General features: G+C 42.7%; 1 protein-coding gene across 1 annotated transcript in view; it reads left to right on the forward strand.

The window, feature by feature from the left end:
- CCDC43 (coiled-coil domain containing 43) overlaps positions 1–15,239 on the forward strand; it is a 101,505-nt gene extending 86,266 nt beyond the window's left edge. Inside the window, exons 4-5 of the mRNA XM_078645156.1 lie at positions 13,602–13,657; positions 14,370–15,239. Coding sequence (XP_078501282.1) covers positions 13,602–13,657; positions 14,370–14,557 — 244 coding nt within the window. The 3' untranslated portion in view covers positions 14,558–15,239. The remainder of the gene's footprint in view (positions 1–13,601; positions 13,658–14,369) is intronic.
- Positions 15,240–15,732: the final 493 nt, after the last annotated feature.

A 15,732-nucleotide genomic window follows, 5' to 3' on the forward strand; every position in this document is an offset into this window, starting at 1 on the left:
ACCCCAGAACATCAGCAGGCAAATGTGTGCAGACCTCCCATGAAGAAAGATTCTTTGTGTGACAAGTAACATCAAGTAAGAGTTGTTCTCATACACGGAGTGTTGACTCTGTTAAAGGACAGTTGCAGCATGGTTTGGTTTTCCCACAACTCCCCATTCCACAGCAATGAAATTTCCCACGATGAGTTAAATGCTGAGGATATGAGTGATGATAGCAGTTCAAGTATCCGGGAAATGGCAGGTTACCTGAGATGGGGGTGGATGCATCAATACAAGACCGTGGAGAGGTAGATGAGGAGGGCATTCCTTGGATATCTGGCCCACTAACAGTAGGCAATGCAGCAACAGGAGCAGTTCCAGTGGTGCGCCCTTGTCACTGTACGGATGCAGGTTCAGAGGGAAATAATGGAGGGCAGGTGTCTGGAGGAGTTATGGTACGCTTGCACTTGGTAGAGTGAACCCGCGTTAGCAGTCCACAACACTGTGATGAACCCGCATGTCACCCCAGTTGCCGAGCTGGCGGGGAGTGGCAAGACTTCATCCGGACAATCCGGTGAGGTAGCTTGAACCTTAAGAAACCGCAAATAATTTTTATGGAATATTTGGGAGCAGCATCATCATCCTTCAATTGCAAGTCTAAATTAGCAGCTGATATGGGTGGGTTTCAAGGTAACATTATAGGATGTACAAAGCAAACACAAGATGGACGGAGCGTTTAAACTTTTCAGACACTCGTCCCAGTCACAGATCTGGATTGAATCCATCATCTTTCTTTAGCTCACTTCGCCACCCCAGTTCATACCCAGCTGTATGCAAATCAGTCCCTAACCAAAGAACAGGTATGGACCCCAAGTGGTTTGATAGCAATTGTTCAGCTGCCAATAGGGCTTTACGTAAGGCACTGAATGCAAAACCCAGATGCCAAATGGAGGTTAGGGAGGCGAGAAAGAAATATAAATCCACAATAGGGGAACGTAAGGTAACTATTCTGTTAGAGCGCTGGGAGGAGCTATCGGACTCAGCAGCAGGGAAGAAAGGAACGATTTTTTGGTCTGCAGTAAAAAATATGCATAACATGGGAACTCAAATGTCAGTAATAAACTGTACCATTCCGAGTAACCAGTGGGAAGATCATTTTTCCAAAGTGTATGCAACACCTCCAAATGTTAGTAGGAACTATATACCAGGCCAATTGTGCCCCCTAGAGATCAGTTTAGGTGAGGTGATCGCGGCTATCAAACAAAGCCTTTGCAATAAAGCCCCTGGGCCGGATGGCCTCCCAATAGACATCATTAAATGGAAACCTGAACTTTGGGCACCTATTTTAAAAAATGTTTTTAATAGTTTACCATTAGTGCCAATGCCAGATACATGGTCTACAAGTGTAATAGTGCCTATATACAAGAAAGGGGAGAGAACAGACCCAGCAAATTATAGACCTATTTCACTCCTAGATAACACTTTGAAAATTTTGGGGCGAGTGTTATATAATAGAATAAATGACTGGGTAGATGACACAGGGGTTTTAGACCATTGTCAAATGGGTTTTAGAAGTGGGGTTGGGACGACAGAGCAGTGCCTGAATTTAAATTTAGTAATTGGCAAATATACCATCGCTAGGTCGTCTCCAATCTACTTTGCGTTTATGGACTTATCGTCCGCATTTGACCTAGTCAATACGTCCAAATTGTGGTCTATTCTTTTAGATTATGGCCTAGAAGAGCCCCTTGTACACTTTCTGGCCTACCTGCATACCGACACAAAAGCACAAGTAAGGATCGGGATGGCGGGGGATATATCAGGGCACATAAAGGTAGAAAGAGGAGTCGGGCAGGAGTGCGTTTTAGCACCCCTGTTCATCATTTATATTAATGGACTAAATAAACTTTTAAAACTGGCAACTACGGATGTCCCAAAAATAAGGGGGGGACTGCTACAGACTATGCTTTGCGCAGATGATGCGGTGCTTATGGGCCTTCCACCAAACACTTTACGTAGTTTGGTTAAAAGTTTTGCACAATATATGGATAAACTAGATCTCAAAGTAAATTTAAAAAAATCTTTTATCATGTCTTGTGGCCCGGGGAAAAGACAGCTTAGTGTTATTTCGGTGGGATCAGATAGACTCTACTCCACTAATACTTTTCCCTATTTAGGAATGGTTTTTGCTGCGAACGGCTCGTGGAGTGGACATTTGGTCCACGCCACGAGCAAGTTCTCAAAATCCTTTAATTCTATTCTTAGCCTCTCACTGCCTAAGAAAGTAGGTGCGACAAAAGCAATTTAATTTTTTTTTAAGCTACAGTGCGTCCCAGTAGCAACATATGGGGCTGAGATATGGGGTCTGGGCAAAACATCTAGCATCCAGACCGAGGAAAACCGTTTTTGTAGGAAAATCCTTGGAGCCCCTATCTCTACCTCGGAGTACATCTGTCATTGTTAATTGAATTTGTATTATATATCGGATTTTATAGCATCGAGACCGGCCATGTTCTGGCTGGCGATTTGGAGAAATAAATTGGCCTCCCTAACCCATGAAATCATAAGAGATTGTATCAATTGCGAGAGAGGGATGACAATCCCTTGGCTCTCTGGAGTTCTTAACAAACTGAACAGTGTGGGTAAAGGTCATCTTTTCCTTGACCCCAGTAAGATTGAGCCTAAAGACAAAAATTAAGCAAAGTTTGCACTGTATGCACTTTATAGTAAAGATAGATTGGCGGGGGAGTTAACTAAATCAACTATCCAGGCTTACGTGAATAAAGATTTGTATATACAACCAATTCCATTGTATCTTACATTGCTAATGACAAACTGGGAAAGATCACTCCTGTTCCGTTTAAGAGCAGGCACTGTTAGATTCTTATTATGTTTTCCATTAGGTTACTCTTCAATAAGATCTGAAGATAAATTGTGCCCATGTGATGGTATGAGTTTACAAAATGATTTACATTTTTTCTTCTTTTGTAAATTTTATTTAAAATACATCAAATGGTTTCTAGTTCCATATTTTAAGAAGTACAGACCACTTTCTTTGGAACAGTCTTATTTGATGCTGCTAACTTTGAACAATGATGAACTGATATTCCGTACCAGCACTTTTTTGAGAGTTATTACCTATGTACGTAAAACAATGGAGTACCCTTAGAAAATTTCTGTATTATTGCTGCTAAATAATCTGTAATTTTGTAATGTGTGTCGTTTTAAATGTATTTGGAATCATGGCTATTTTATCTTTGGGATTGTATATTTGTACTGCTTTTATGGATTTGATAAAATTCGAATAAAGATTTTGATTCGAATTCGATTCGCAAATCAGTCTTGACACTGTCCCTCATGGGACCAGTCCAGCCCCAACTACCAAGCAAGGTCTGCCCTGGACCTGAAACAAGCGTCCTGGGACCGATTTTGGGGTAAAACACCTCATCAGCCAGGCTAGCTTGAATCAAATAGCAAAGTGAGCAAGGGGCCCACGTCTCAGCATACCCTTACATTATAGGGTGTAACATAACAATCTCATAGGGGCTCAGTCTTGGTCTCTAACTTGTCCCTGATGGCCACTGAGATAATGGTAAAGCATCATACCATTTCAGTTGACTTTCAGAACAGACCTTTGCTATCTTGTTTGTAAGCATATCAATGTTGCTTTCTACTTTTCCTGCTGACTCAGGGTGATTGGCACCATGAAAGTGTTGGTTGATCTTAAAAGGTGCGCAACGCTTCTGCACTACTGATGAAATGAAATTTGTTTTTTGGTTGCTCGAGTGGCGACTTGAGATTTCGAGATGAGCAATAAAGTCTTGACGTTAGTGCTAAGTCTCAATCCTGGCATCTGCTCATGCACAAGGATAAGTTTCAACCGCCACGAAAACTTGCAAACAATTAGGAGTACATAAGAATAAAAGGTGTATTTGGGCATCTGGGTGATTCCATTTTGAGGTGAACAATGGTGCTAAGAGAAGGTGGGTGAGCAGTAGGGTGTGGTCTAGATCGCTTTCCCAGCGTTACCGAACTGGCAGATGAAAAACGAGTGGTAATACTTCTAGGCGATTGAAAGAAAGAAGGGTGCATAACAATTGGGTGCAACTCCACAAATCATGCCATCCCTACCAACATGGCAGCTTCCTTATGCAACCCTGCAAGGTTGTGAAGAGGACGTTTCTTTGAGATCACAAAAGTGTCTCCACACTTCTTCCAGGTTCCCCGTGCACTTCTGTTTGATGCACTATTGTTTCTCCATTTTGGAGGTTTGCTCCTATAGAAGAGACCGATTAGTGAAAGTGAGTTTGAAAAACAAATTGGATTGTACAATGTACATAGCCGCATCATCGGTTTGCAACAAGGCAGCTTGTCTAGCCTTCTTACTAGTGGGCATTAGAGATGCCGGGTTCAGGCTGGGGCTACGGACGAGGGTAAGGTGAGTTGCAAACAACAGAATTTGATATCGGGACAGCATGGGGTAGAAAGGCGTTGTGTTGCACTGGCGAGAAGAGCAATGGCATTGTGGGGAACAGCAACCATAAGGGTGGAGCTCAATACAATATTCTCAGATGCTTCAGTAAGGTGGGCCGAGCTGCTACAGAGACTTAGAGGGAGCCCAGCTGTGACTGAGTCCAAAGCAGACGAATAATATACTGTGGGCCTTTTCCAGTCCCCATGATTTGGAACCAGTACTCCAAGGGCAAATCCATTGTGTTCATGACAGTACAGAGTATATGGTTTAATATAATCAGGGAGGCCCTAAGCAGGTGCAGAGAGAAGGTTTTGTTTTATCTGCCAAACACTTCTCTAGACCACTGTAAATGTTAGGCACTATTTTTTGTCATGGCATGTACCATGGTATCCACTATAGCAGAGGTCTTCAAACTTTTCTGCTCCGAGCCCCCCCTAAGCAAAATGTTTTGAGGTCGGGCCCCCCTACAAAACTTTAAGGCAATGATTGGTGGAGCGGGAGGGACATGGCTGTGTGCAAGGGACGGGCTTATGAGATGATTTCAGGAATACTTTTTCTATAGCTCATTAACCACACTAGGGGCCAGATGTAGGAAAATCGTATTTACCGATTCATAAATACCGAATCTTACCGATTCGGTATTTATGAATCGGTAAATATGAAGGAGGATGATTTAGGAAGATTCGGTAATTTGCTGCTGAAGCCTATTGTCCCTGTACCAGAGTTGGCTGGTAGGCTCAGTGCTTCCCTGGAGTAACTGCTCAGTTGTGAATTCAGTGCTGTGAAGCAATTACCACTCCCAAATCTCCCGGGGTGAAGAGGGCAGTACCTACCAATCCACCCAGTGCCCTGCAAGTCCCTCCTTGTGTGGTGTGCATTTAAACCTTATAGGAAATAACTATTGAATTTACCAACACTGTTGTTCTGTAATTACTACATTTCTTATAATCATGATTCAAGCAGAAAAAAACAGCTACCACAAGATTCGGGACTAAGGACATTTCTGTAATAAAGGCCTCCGGGCCGGCCTTAGTCCTGGTGGCACCCTGTGCGACAATGTTTGGGGACGCCCCCCTCACCCCCCAATGACCACCTCGCCACGGATTCCCTCACTACCACCATTTGACAATGCCCCCCAAGTCTCCATTACCACTGTCTTTTAGGTTAATTTAGTTTTATAGCGCCACTCATACCAGTTTAAGGTATCAGAACATGTTACATCACACATACGTTGCACGGAGACAATCATACAAGTGTTAATCCGTGTATGGGAAATGTTATATTAGACAGCGGCCTACAAGTTGTAGGAGTCACATGTCATGCATACTGGTAGGCAGTATAGTTTAAGAGTCCTTGGTCTGGAAAAGCACAAATTCAGAATTTAAAATGTAACACCATTGTGAGTGGTTTTCTTTAATAAGAAGACTTGATTTCTACCCAAATGAACCCTTTTTGCAATACTAGGATAAGGAAAAACTGGTCAAAAAAATATGTAGCTGTAATATATTCCTTGCAGTTTGCATGCAGCTCTTTGGTGACAGTTAATAGCACTCAGCTATATATTAGTATTTTAACTTTTAAACTGCAAGAAACAAAAACATCTCTCTGAGAAAAAAAATAACCCATTGACCTATTTATAGTGTATGTACTTTGTGATCTGAATCAGACATGTTCTATGCAGCAGGCATATTAACCCTCTGCGCTATGATAAGTCAAAAGAAACTTCCACTTCCAGACAAAGCTCCGGTCTCTCCAGAAAGAACATTAATCACTGGAGTTATCCTGGCATTTTTATTGATACTTTGAAAATTGCTGGGGCAAGGAACGTGGCATCAGGTGCTTTGAACATTATTGATGTTTATGCATCATAATAAAAACAGCCAGTTGTTAAAAATACATAAATGTCTTTCGATTTTAGCAACCTTTTTGACCCTTCCAGCACACTTCCTGACCTCCGCCCCCATGGCATGCTGATCACTGTTCTCACAAGGGCTCGAAGTAAACGAAGACAGCCTGGCAATGCATCAAATAAACATGCCGCACTTCCAGGCCATCTTCATTTACATGCATATTACAGAGGCATTCCCGCCCCCCCTGGGAACCCATTCACGCCCCCCCAGGGGGGCGCGCCCCACAGTTTGAAGACCTCTGCACTATAGTATCTACAGTGCCTAGACATAAATAACCAAGAACGTTTGTATGTGGGAGACAGTCACTGGATGGGGCAACTTGTGAATGGCTTCCATTCCTTCGGACGGGCAGTCCTGTCCGGCAGAGAGGCAAATTAGCATTTTCTCCTTTGAAGCATTATACCCCTTCCTAGCCAAATGAGGGAGGAGGGAGACTGAGTCAGCTTTGCAGTGATCTAAAATGAGGACAACATTTTCCCAGTGGCCCAAGGTGCGGACACTCACTCTTTGGCAGGACGCTCCTGGGGGGCTAACGCTGTAGGTCACCCCGCCGCCGCACTCCAGATCACCGCGGCCGGGGACTACAGCTCCCAGCGAGCTTTGCGAGGACTTCCTGGTTCCCGCCCACATCGCGCCCGAGGCGCTACTTAATTGGAGTTGCTCACTCCGCGTCGCGGGACGCGCGCGGATGACGCCGGGAGAAGCCCGGGACAAGGGCGGGACCATCTAAGGCCATCATAGGCCAGAAGAGGTCGGGTCGGGCAACCCCTCCTGGCCGTGCTACTAAAGGAGGTAAAGACCTTGGTATACCATATTTAGCTACATCGTGTTGTGAGACATTTCCTGTCCCTGTAGGTGCCTGTTGCTGTATACGTGCTACTTACATCATGACATGCAAGGGGGGCGGAAAAAACTCTACCCTGACTGGGGACTTGGCTAAGGGGACGTTGGATCACTACTTAATCAAGACAATACCACCTAGTGTCCAACAAACAGTAGGAATAGAACAACAATGACTGTTTACAGACTGTTCCATCAGCGATTTCTCCCCCTCACAGTCAGTCGCTGTACTACCAAACCTATCACTGCTGGAGGAACTTAATAGCTTATGCGAAACCAAGTATGTTGCTGTTGAGTCGACAACTGAGCAATGTAGTGCTTCTATTTGCTCTACAGTCATCACAAGTCCCCCGTCCAGCATATTATCCCCACCTAATGGATGTCTCCTGGGTATTCCGCTCTGTACCCCTGCTATAGGTAACATGAATCCCAAAATGTCCCTCACGGACCTTCCTGGTAAAACAAAACGACTTGTGGATAAACATATAGGCAGTCAAGCAAAACAGCAAAAATTGAATCTGAGCCCTCCATTGCTTATCACCCTTTCCCCGGAAATATGTAAGGATCCCGTGAAACTGTTAGTTCCTGCACCCTCTACCCCACCAACCCTCTTGGCCCAGTTAGAAACCATGTTCAACTCTCTGATATACCCCCTGATAGAAAAAGTGAACAATCTAGGGGATAGGATCGTGGCAATAGAGGAAATGACCAAGACAAACTCGCTACTCTTAAAAAGTATGGCAGGCTCCAATCACATACAGCCCTTATGTAACACTGTAGCGCCTTTAACAACTCCTCAAAGTAATGTTGACCAACAGCAACCAGCAGCCCCACGTAAGTCAACCCCACCCATCCTGAAAGCGCTCACCAAACCTACAATAGCACATAGCTCTTCCTTTAAAACTAGGCAGAATAAAGAAATTATACCACCCAAAGAGTTATTTTCCAATCCAGGGGACGTGCCACGAAAATCAAACCACATACAATTACCACCGGAGGCTGCCCCGTTTGTGTGCGTTCTTTCTGGAGTGCCAGTACTCACACTTGGGAAAACTGAAAGTCAACAGGAACTAAGAAATAAGGCACTGTTCTGGCTAACAAAGAACAGACCCTTGCCTACTGATATTGATGGGAGAATACAAAGTGTTAGAAGGGTGGGTTGGCTAGGCCCGCTTCGTAAAGAGACACCTGGCGATCTGGTTTTGATAAAGTTTAGAAATAGCAATGTTGTCCCATACCTCCAGACCTGGCAACCGCAAATAGGAGATGGACCTATACACACCTGGGGACTATCTGACTTTTATCCCAGAGCATCAATTCTCCCCCATTCAAAGAGAGTAACCTTTGGTTGGTCTGAAACGGCTCCGGGGTGAGGGGCGTTATCATCCAGACTTTGACTTGATACATTCTGTAATGCTCGATTTTGGGACCTGATCTTTCAAAGATTTTATGCTATAATGTAACTTGCTGTGAAATGAAATGACAATGTAATGATGTATATATATCGCAATGTGCTTTTATGATTTTATATCTCAAAATCGAATAAAGCTAATCGAATCGAGAGGACAACAATAAATCATGCACCAAAGTAGAGACCATTATAAGGCCAAGTGTTCAAATCTTTCTCTAAAGCTTGGCAAAAGATCAGCGCAGACTCAGTAAATCCTTGAGGGAGTCTCAGTCACGAAAGTTGGAGTTAATTGAATGCAGATGCTGCACGAATCTGCATACCTCAGTATTTCCAGCCTTCAGGAAATAAGGCATATTACATAGGCATTAGCACAGATATTTAGCCATTACCGCATTATTTATAATAGGCTGTCAGTTTGTTTCCAACAGAGAAGTTAGCACTTTGTTGTATGCAGTATTGCTAGGCCTTTAGTGCGCTTTAAACAGATATAAAAAAGAAATTGTAAATGTTAATGTAAACAGGGTTTTAAATTATTCGATCTTACCATTACGCTGTGTAATGTAAGTTTGACACCATGTACATTTATGCATACTAATAAATGCTTATACTCGTACATTATTTTCTATGACTAGTAGCAACTGCATTATGCTGAGGCTCTGCATGTGCACTGCATCAGTGCACCGGGGCTAAATTAAATAATAGAATATATAATTTAAAACTATCATTGTATCGAAGTCTTCAGAACCATGTTATAAGGCTCTAAATGAAAAGTTGATAACATCTTACTAATTAACTTTCTGATGTAAAAGGTTGTCTTGAAGTCGACTGACACTTTTCAAGGTTCAAATATAAAAAAGAAAATCTAATTCAAAATAAAGCTGAAATAATTGGTTCTGCTCTTCTCTGCTGCAAGCAACTGTAGTCTGTGTTCATTTAACCATTGTTTTGGAGGGGAAAAGTGCAGGTACCCCTAAATAAAAATCTTATTTTCTCATGGTTCTTCATACAAGAACCATTCCAGTGGGAAGTAGGTTCTTTATTTCATGTTAGGCCATTAGGGTACACCAAGAGCAGGTCTTGGTGGGCTCCATTCCCCCTCCATCTGTTCCGGTTTCCTAGCTTTCGCTCTAGATAACACACCGACATTTTATTACATCATTCATTCTTTGCATTCCAGACACCAGTCAGACATACTGGGAATGGGGAACACGCAGTATACTGTAATACACCACGCTATTTAAGTTACTTTTGGAGATAATACATGTAAATGAAAAAAGTGTAGTTCTGAAATGCATCTTTCTTGGGCTCCCTGATCTGCTCTTTTGCTCTCCTATGTGATGCAGAGTGCCAGCGTAGAGCAGCTACACGAGGCCACTGGCATGCTCACAGTATATAATTTTTAAGACTCCCAGTTTTCCGTTTTTACTGATTTTTACAAATAAATACTGACAAAAAAATGTTTTTCCGGCCTTTATTTTTAAAAAGGGAAAAATACTGAAAATTGTTTCCTGTGAGAGACTCTCCATGCTGTTCTTCATGAATCCAGGCAAAAGCTGAGCAAATATGCAACATTGGAAGTTACAAAACAGGATGAGATTTTCTTAAATACAGGCATATGTTAGCATATATTTGTAGTTCAACACTAATATGTACCTCTGTTTTGTTTTGTTATATGCTGTTTCTTAGTTTGCTAAAACGTGACAGGCAACCACGCATGAATGCAAGTTTAAGAGTTAAATAGATGCAGAAATATACCAATTTTTTTACGCTTATTATCAGAACACTATATATATGGATAAATACCAAAAAGATGGCCAAAAAATTAATATGGATGAATACAGACGGAAATGATAAAACCAGCATTGGCATAGCCAATAGGTCTCGCCTTTGAGAACTTATAAGTGTTTAGGTATCCAGCACAATATCCTTGGTGCAACAACATCAACTGTTGCATGGCTAAACACTTATAAGGTCCCAAAGGCGAGACCTATTGGCTATGCCAAATGCTTGTTTATATTTATATACACATACAATGTATTGTTTGCAGTACACTTTAATTATGCTGTCTGTTATGCAATGTGGTCTTATTGGAGGATTTATTTTATTTTTTATTTATTCACTATTGTGAAGGGGAAGGTTTGCAGCAATTCCCGTGTGAGGTTAGCATTGAGAGCCACAGGTTTGTGTAGCGTATTCGGTTTGCGAATGTGTGTTTGTGGAAGGTGAACGGATGCAAGAGGCGAGTGGTCAAGAAGTGAGGCGCCCACTGGGCTCTGAATGCTTGTATTTGGTTTCTGAATAGTTTACTAGGGTTCTTCATTACAGCAGGGTGCATCATGAAGGACACGCTTCAAAGGAGAAGGCAGGGTGGCTGTGAAGTAGGGGCCTGACTCCGTCAGGTCAGACAGAACAGTGCTTGTACAGGTATTCTAAAATCACCTTCTAGGAGGGAAGATTCACTGAGCAGGTCATGGATAGCAGACGCCAAGCAGGGTTGGTTTTAAGCGCCAGGAGGGCTTTGAAGTTGACATCGCTGTCAATATGGGAGCCAAGAAACAAGGCACTGGTAACAATGTTCGGGTTCAGTTAAGTCAGTGTGAGAATCTGGCACTGGTGAGAAGTCTGAGGAACAGTCCCCGGCAGCGGTGGGCAGTTTGAGCAGCTCGCACTGCCTGGCAGTGTGGGAGCAGACACAGAGCTGCTGTCAGGATGAGAACTGGCGCCAGGGGCCAGTTTTACAAGCGATCAACAATAATCAGACCCAGAAAGGAACTTTGAGAAGTTAGCACTTAAGCAAAATACGTAGGCCAATTTTGATTGCCACCAATTCACGCCAAACCTTTTGTTCGCTCAAAGCGCCTAGAAGCAGGTTAAAATGACAATAATAATTTAAGGATTTTGATCTCAACTGAGACTAACAATATTTACAGAAGTTAGACAACAGCAATTTATAAATCACATCATCAATTATTACATCTTGAAAAAAAAAAATAAAGAATGTTAAAAGGTTATAGAGCACAATCTCATTTGGAGGTGTCTTTACCAATGAAACCAATTCATCAAATTCAAACAAATTGTATTTAAAATACTGGGGGATTTTAAAAAACGATTTCTGGCTTCCACCACTGTCGCGAAGACATACTATCGCAGTAGGGCCGATATGTTTTTAATGTAAAACTTAAGCTTGCTGTGTGGCTACAGAGAAGCCGAAATGCTATATTTCTTTCAGTTCCCTCGTCACTTCCTCCCCCGATGCTTTTTATAAGCGCCTCATTACCGGAGCTTCCGGAGCGCTGGGGCCCTCTCTGGGCGCAACACAGTTACTGGAATTACCCACAGTGGGGCTTTTAAAATCACCCCAGCATCACCTGTGCTCGAAAGAATAGACGCCTCCTTTCCAGCCCAGGCCCCCAAACTGTTAAACCTTGCAGCAGGAGGTGCCTTCTTTTTTTTGTGGTGGGGGGGTCTCTGTGTAGCTGTTGTTCCCTGTTGCTGACTGACAGCGCCACTCACAAAAGTTACAACACTGCGAACGAGCGCGCATCCAGGGACCCGAAAATGAGGTGATGAAAATATTTCAACAATATGAATTTCTAGATCAGGTTTGGAGTTCCCCGTGGCCCCTCAGAGGCTCATCTCTTTCAGGCTCGACGAAAACTCACTGCTACAGAGTTATAGCGCACAGAGCGTCGAAAGTTACAAAACAAGAGGCAGACTTTTGGTACGCATGCGCACGATGTAAAGCATCGCATGCATGCAAGAGTCTGGACAGGTCAGGCAAAAGCAAGTGCAAATGCAGGCAGCCAATCAAATGAGAAAAAAGCATTTACAAATGCAATAGGACTCGTATTTACGTGAGTCCTATTGCATTGTAAACAAAAATGCAGGTGCCGAAGAAGGCAGGAACGGGAGTGGGTGGGAGGATGGAAGTGGCCAGAGAAGTCACGGACTGTGGGAGGGAACAGGGGGAGGCAGGGGAACAAGAGTTGCTTAAGTAAAGGGGCTGATAGCCATCCAAGGATAAAAATTACGTCATGGCAGTAAGGAGGCGGGACTAATACACCGGCAACCAATCAGAATGCAGCATTTCAGATTTGAGCCAATCAAAAGCATGGGCAGAAAGTGGGCGGAGCTTCCCCCACAATACTGTATACACTACAGCATCTCTTGACGAGACAGCGCATGCGCTGCCTAGCCGAGACCTAAAAATGAATCCTAAAAAAACAGGTGACCTAAGCATTTTCAGCAAGTCACATTTGCAGCAATGCCATTTTGCTGCCCTTAAAATAAAAAATATACAGTTGTGTCTGAGTATCACACCTTGAGTCTCTTGCCACCATGTAAATTGAGGATCATTCAGTGCAAAGTAATCGCTCTTTTTTATACCAGAAATGTTGTTTCCATAGATGACTGTCTGCTACTGTTGTTCTTTCATTGCTTTGAAAATGCCCAGTGTTTCTACTTTACTCAGTGTTACTTTTTATGACCTGGTTTGCAGGTTTCCACCAGTCTCTTATCTTGCTCAGCTGTCTTAGCATAGAAATCCGATCCCAGAGTGTGAAATGCATATCGTGGAGATGGCACCTTCCAGGGCTCATGCAACTACTCCTGGAGAGGTAGATGAAAAAATTAAATGTGAGCAAAAGTGCATTTTTAAAACGGAGTGGCCCAGATGCAAATGGCATCTGTCAGGCCTTTCAAAAGTCTAAAAAGATTTCAAAAAGTAGAAAAAAAGAATGACAGTGGGACTGGGAGGAGCGCTTGGAGAAAAAGTCGAGGGCAGCAAGGGAGAAGGCTGAATTGGGGAGAAAAAAATAATTGTGAGAGAAGGAATGGACGAGCTGGGGACCAAGGAGGGAGCAACACAGCGTGCACGGGGTGATTGGGGGGCGGGGGTGGGGGGAGGGTGCAGCACACGAGGGAGAGCAAGAAAATACATGCACTAGTTCCACCTGAATGTTGGGATTACTTCCTTAATTCTTAGCACTGAAGCGGATGAAGAGAAAGGAGCAGCTGCCACTGTGGCCATCCCATTGGAAAAATGTATCCTTTGCCTACTTGGTGTCCAACGCTTATTGTCGATTTTTTTAACTTCTGAAAATACATGTTTAATATTTCTTCTTCTGTAAAATAGAAATCATTGTTTTTGCCATTCTTCGTGCCTGATGTATCCTTTCCAAGTGGCTTTCGTTTTGAAAATCCACTCAAACTTGTTTAAATGTTTGTTCTACCAGTGACGTTGGTGACGTCATTGGCTGTATAAAATCCTGGGCCACCTCATAAACCGTTGATGGCAGGACCCAAGTCAAGTATGCGTGAACCTCTGTGATGAATCTTCATCGGACTCAGCCGCGTTCCTGGGGGTTCTGCATGCTGAGTCAGGCTAAGATCCCTACTCCTAATTTACTAAGTATTCTGCATGTGGGATTTCCTGCTGTGTGTGAATAGTTTTGTGAAAGAAATTTCACAGTCATCAAATCTAAAAGTAGACAAATGATGGTTAAAGTTAACTCAAACCAGAAACTTCGTAAACTGTGAGTAGGTCAGAAATCACAAGATACTGCTTTCACACCACTGATCAGTAGTTGCAGGCCTTGATAATAGAATGACTCGATATCGTCTTCCCATGAAACGTGCATCTATTTATTTTGTAGCTTAGTAAAGGGCCTTTCAGATGGGTAACTAAACCGATCCTACTGTGCATGAAGGCAGAATATTCGACTTTTAGTGAATTTTCCTCTTAACTGAAATTCAGCTCTCTTTAAAAATACAAATGTGGAAGACGTCCTCTGTGCAAGGAGGTTGGAAAAAGAATCCCTTCGAGAGGAATCCCAGAAGAAGAAGGAGCAGGACAAGCAACAGAGAGAGAAGGATAAACTGGTTAAGCAAGAGCGCAAGGAAAAGGAAAAAAAAAGAACGCAGAAAGGAGAACGCAAGCGGTAACATACCTGCAGAAAGACTTGCCAGAACTTTCCAAGGGGTTAATGCTGTGATGTGTAAGGTGCTGTATAAATAAATGCAAACATTAGTTGGGTTAGAAACATATGAACTGAAACAACAAAGATCCAAACCTTTTTTTATGCAAGGTGTGCCAATTGATGTTTTCATTGACTGAATATACTGTATCATGTTGCCAATAGATCTGTACCAAAGGACTGCAGTGTGGTACATCATTTTAGTACCAAATCGGAGTTTACTTATTAATCAAGCTCTGAAAGAGTACAGTGGAGAATCCTTTTGAAACTAGGATCTGGTCCATCAGTCCCCTGGAATTTTTCCTCTCAAGAAGACGCTGAGAAGGCTATTTTAATTGATGCTGGCTGACTTTTTCTGTCCTCAGCAGTCAGACGAGCTTGTCACAAACCTTGCCTTCACATCTATGTGAATTTTGTATTTTTATTAAAAACAAATATATATATTCTTTCATAGGTGTGCGTGTGTGAGCTTGTGTGCACGAAGACTGTTCTTTTCTGTGGCTTGAAACATTTTTAAAACTCATTGTTTTGCCGGGCTACTCGTCTTCCAAAGTGTCTTAACTGCAGCATTTAAACCATTATTGTGTGGGTCTCGTTTCATTCGAGAACATCACACTGTCTTGATTGAATAAAATTGATTCCTACCGGAATGCAAAGTTTGTCTTTTATTTGTAACTGCACCATTATCCTATTGTATTGTTTCAGATTATTCCAGTTCAAAGTGGATGTTAGTCTGTTTATCCATGCTACATTGATTTCACTTAAATTGTACTCCGTATGCAACTTTTTAAATGTTGCTTTAAATGTAATGATGTTGGTGTGTCTGAGAGGTACCTAAGCAAGTGTCATTGCCAATATGTCGTGGGGAAAAGTGAATTTGTCACTTTAGAACATTTAACAAAAACACTTCCTTCTGGGCGTATTTTGTCACAATCCAAATGTAGAAAATTACTGTGAATAACAACTTGCCTTTTATCAGTGTAGTTCTGTCTCTCATTGTTATTAGGGCTCGCCTACACTGCATGTGCGCTCGTTTGCAAGAGAGATTGTATACAAGGGGCTTCCAGCCTGCCCATTGCTTAGCATTAATTGGCTTCATTGTCACTCTTATTTGCTGCCTTCTAATTAGCCAGCGCTTACTGG

The sequence above is a fragment of the Lissotriton helveticus genome, chromosome 5_1 (genome assembly GCF_964261635.1).
Source record: "Lissotriton helveticus chromosome 5_1, aLisHel1.1, whole genome shotgun sequence".
NCBI classification, from domain to species: Eukaryota; Metazoa; Chordata; class Amphibia; order Caudata; family Salamandridae; genus Lissotriton; species Lissotriton helveticus.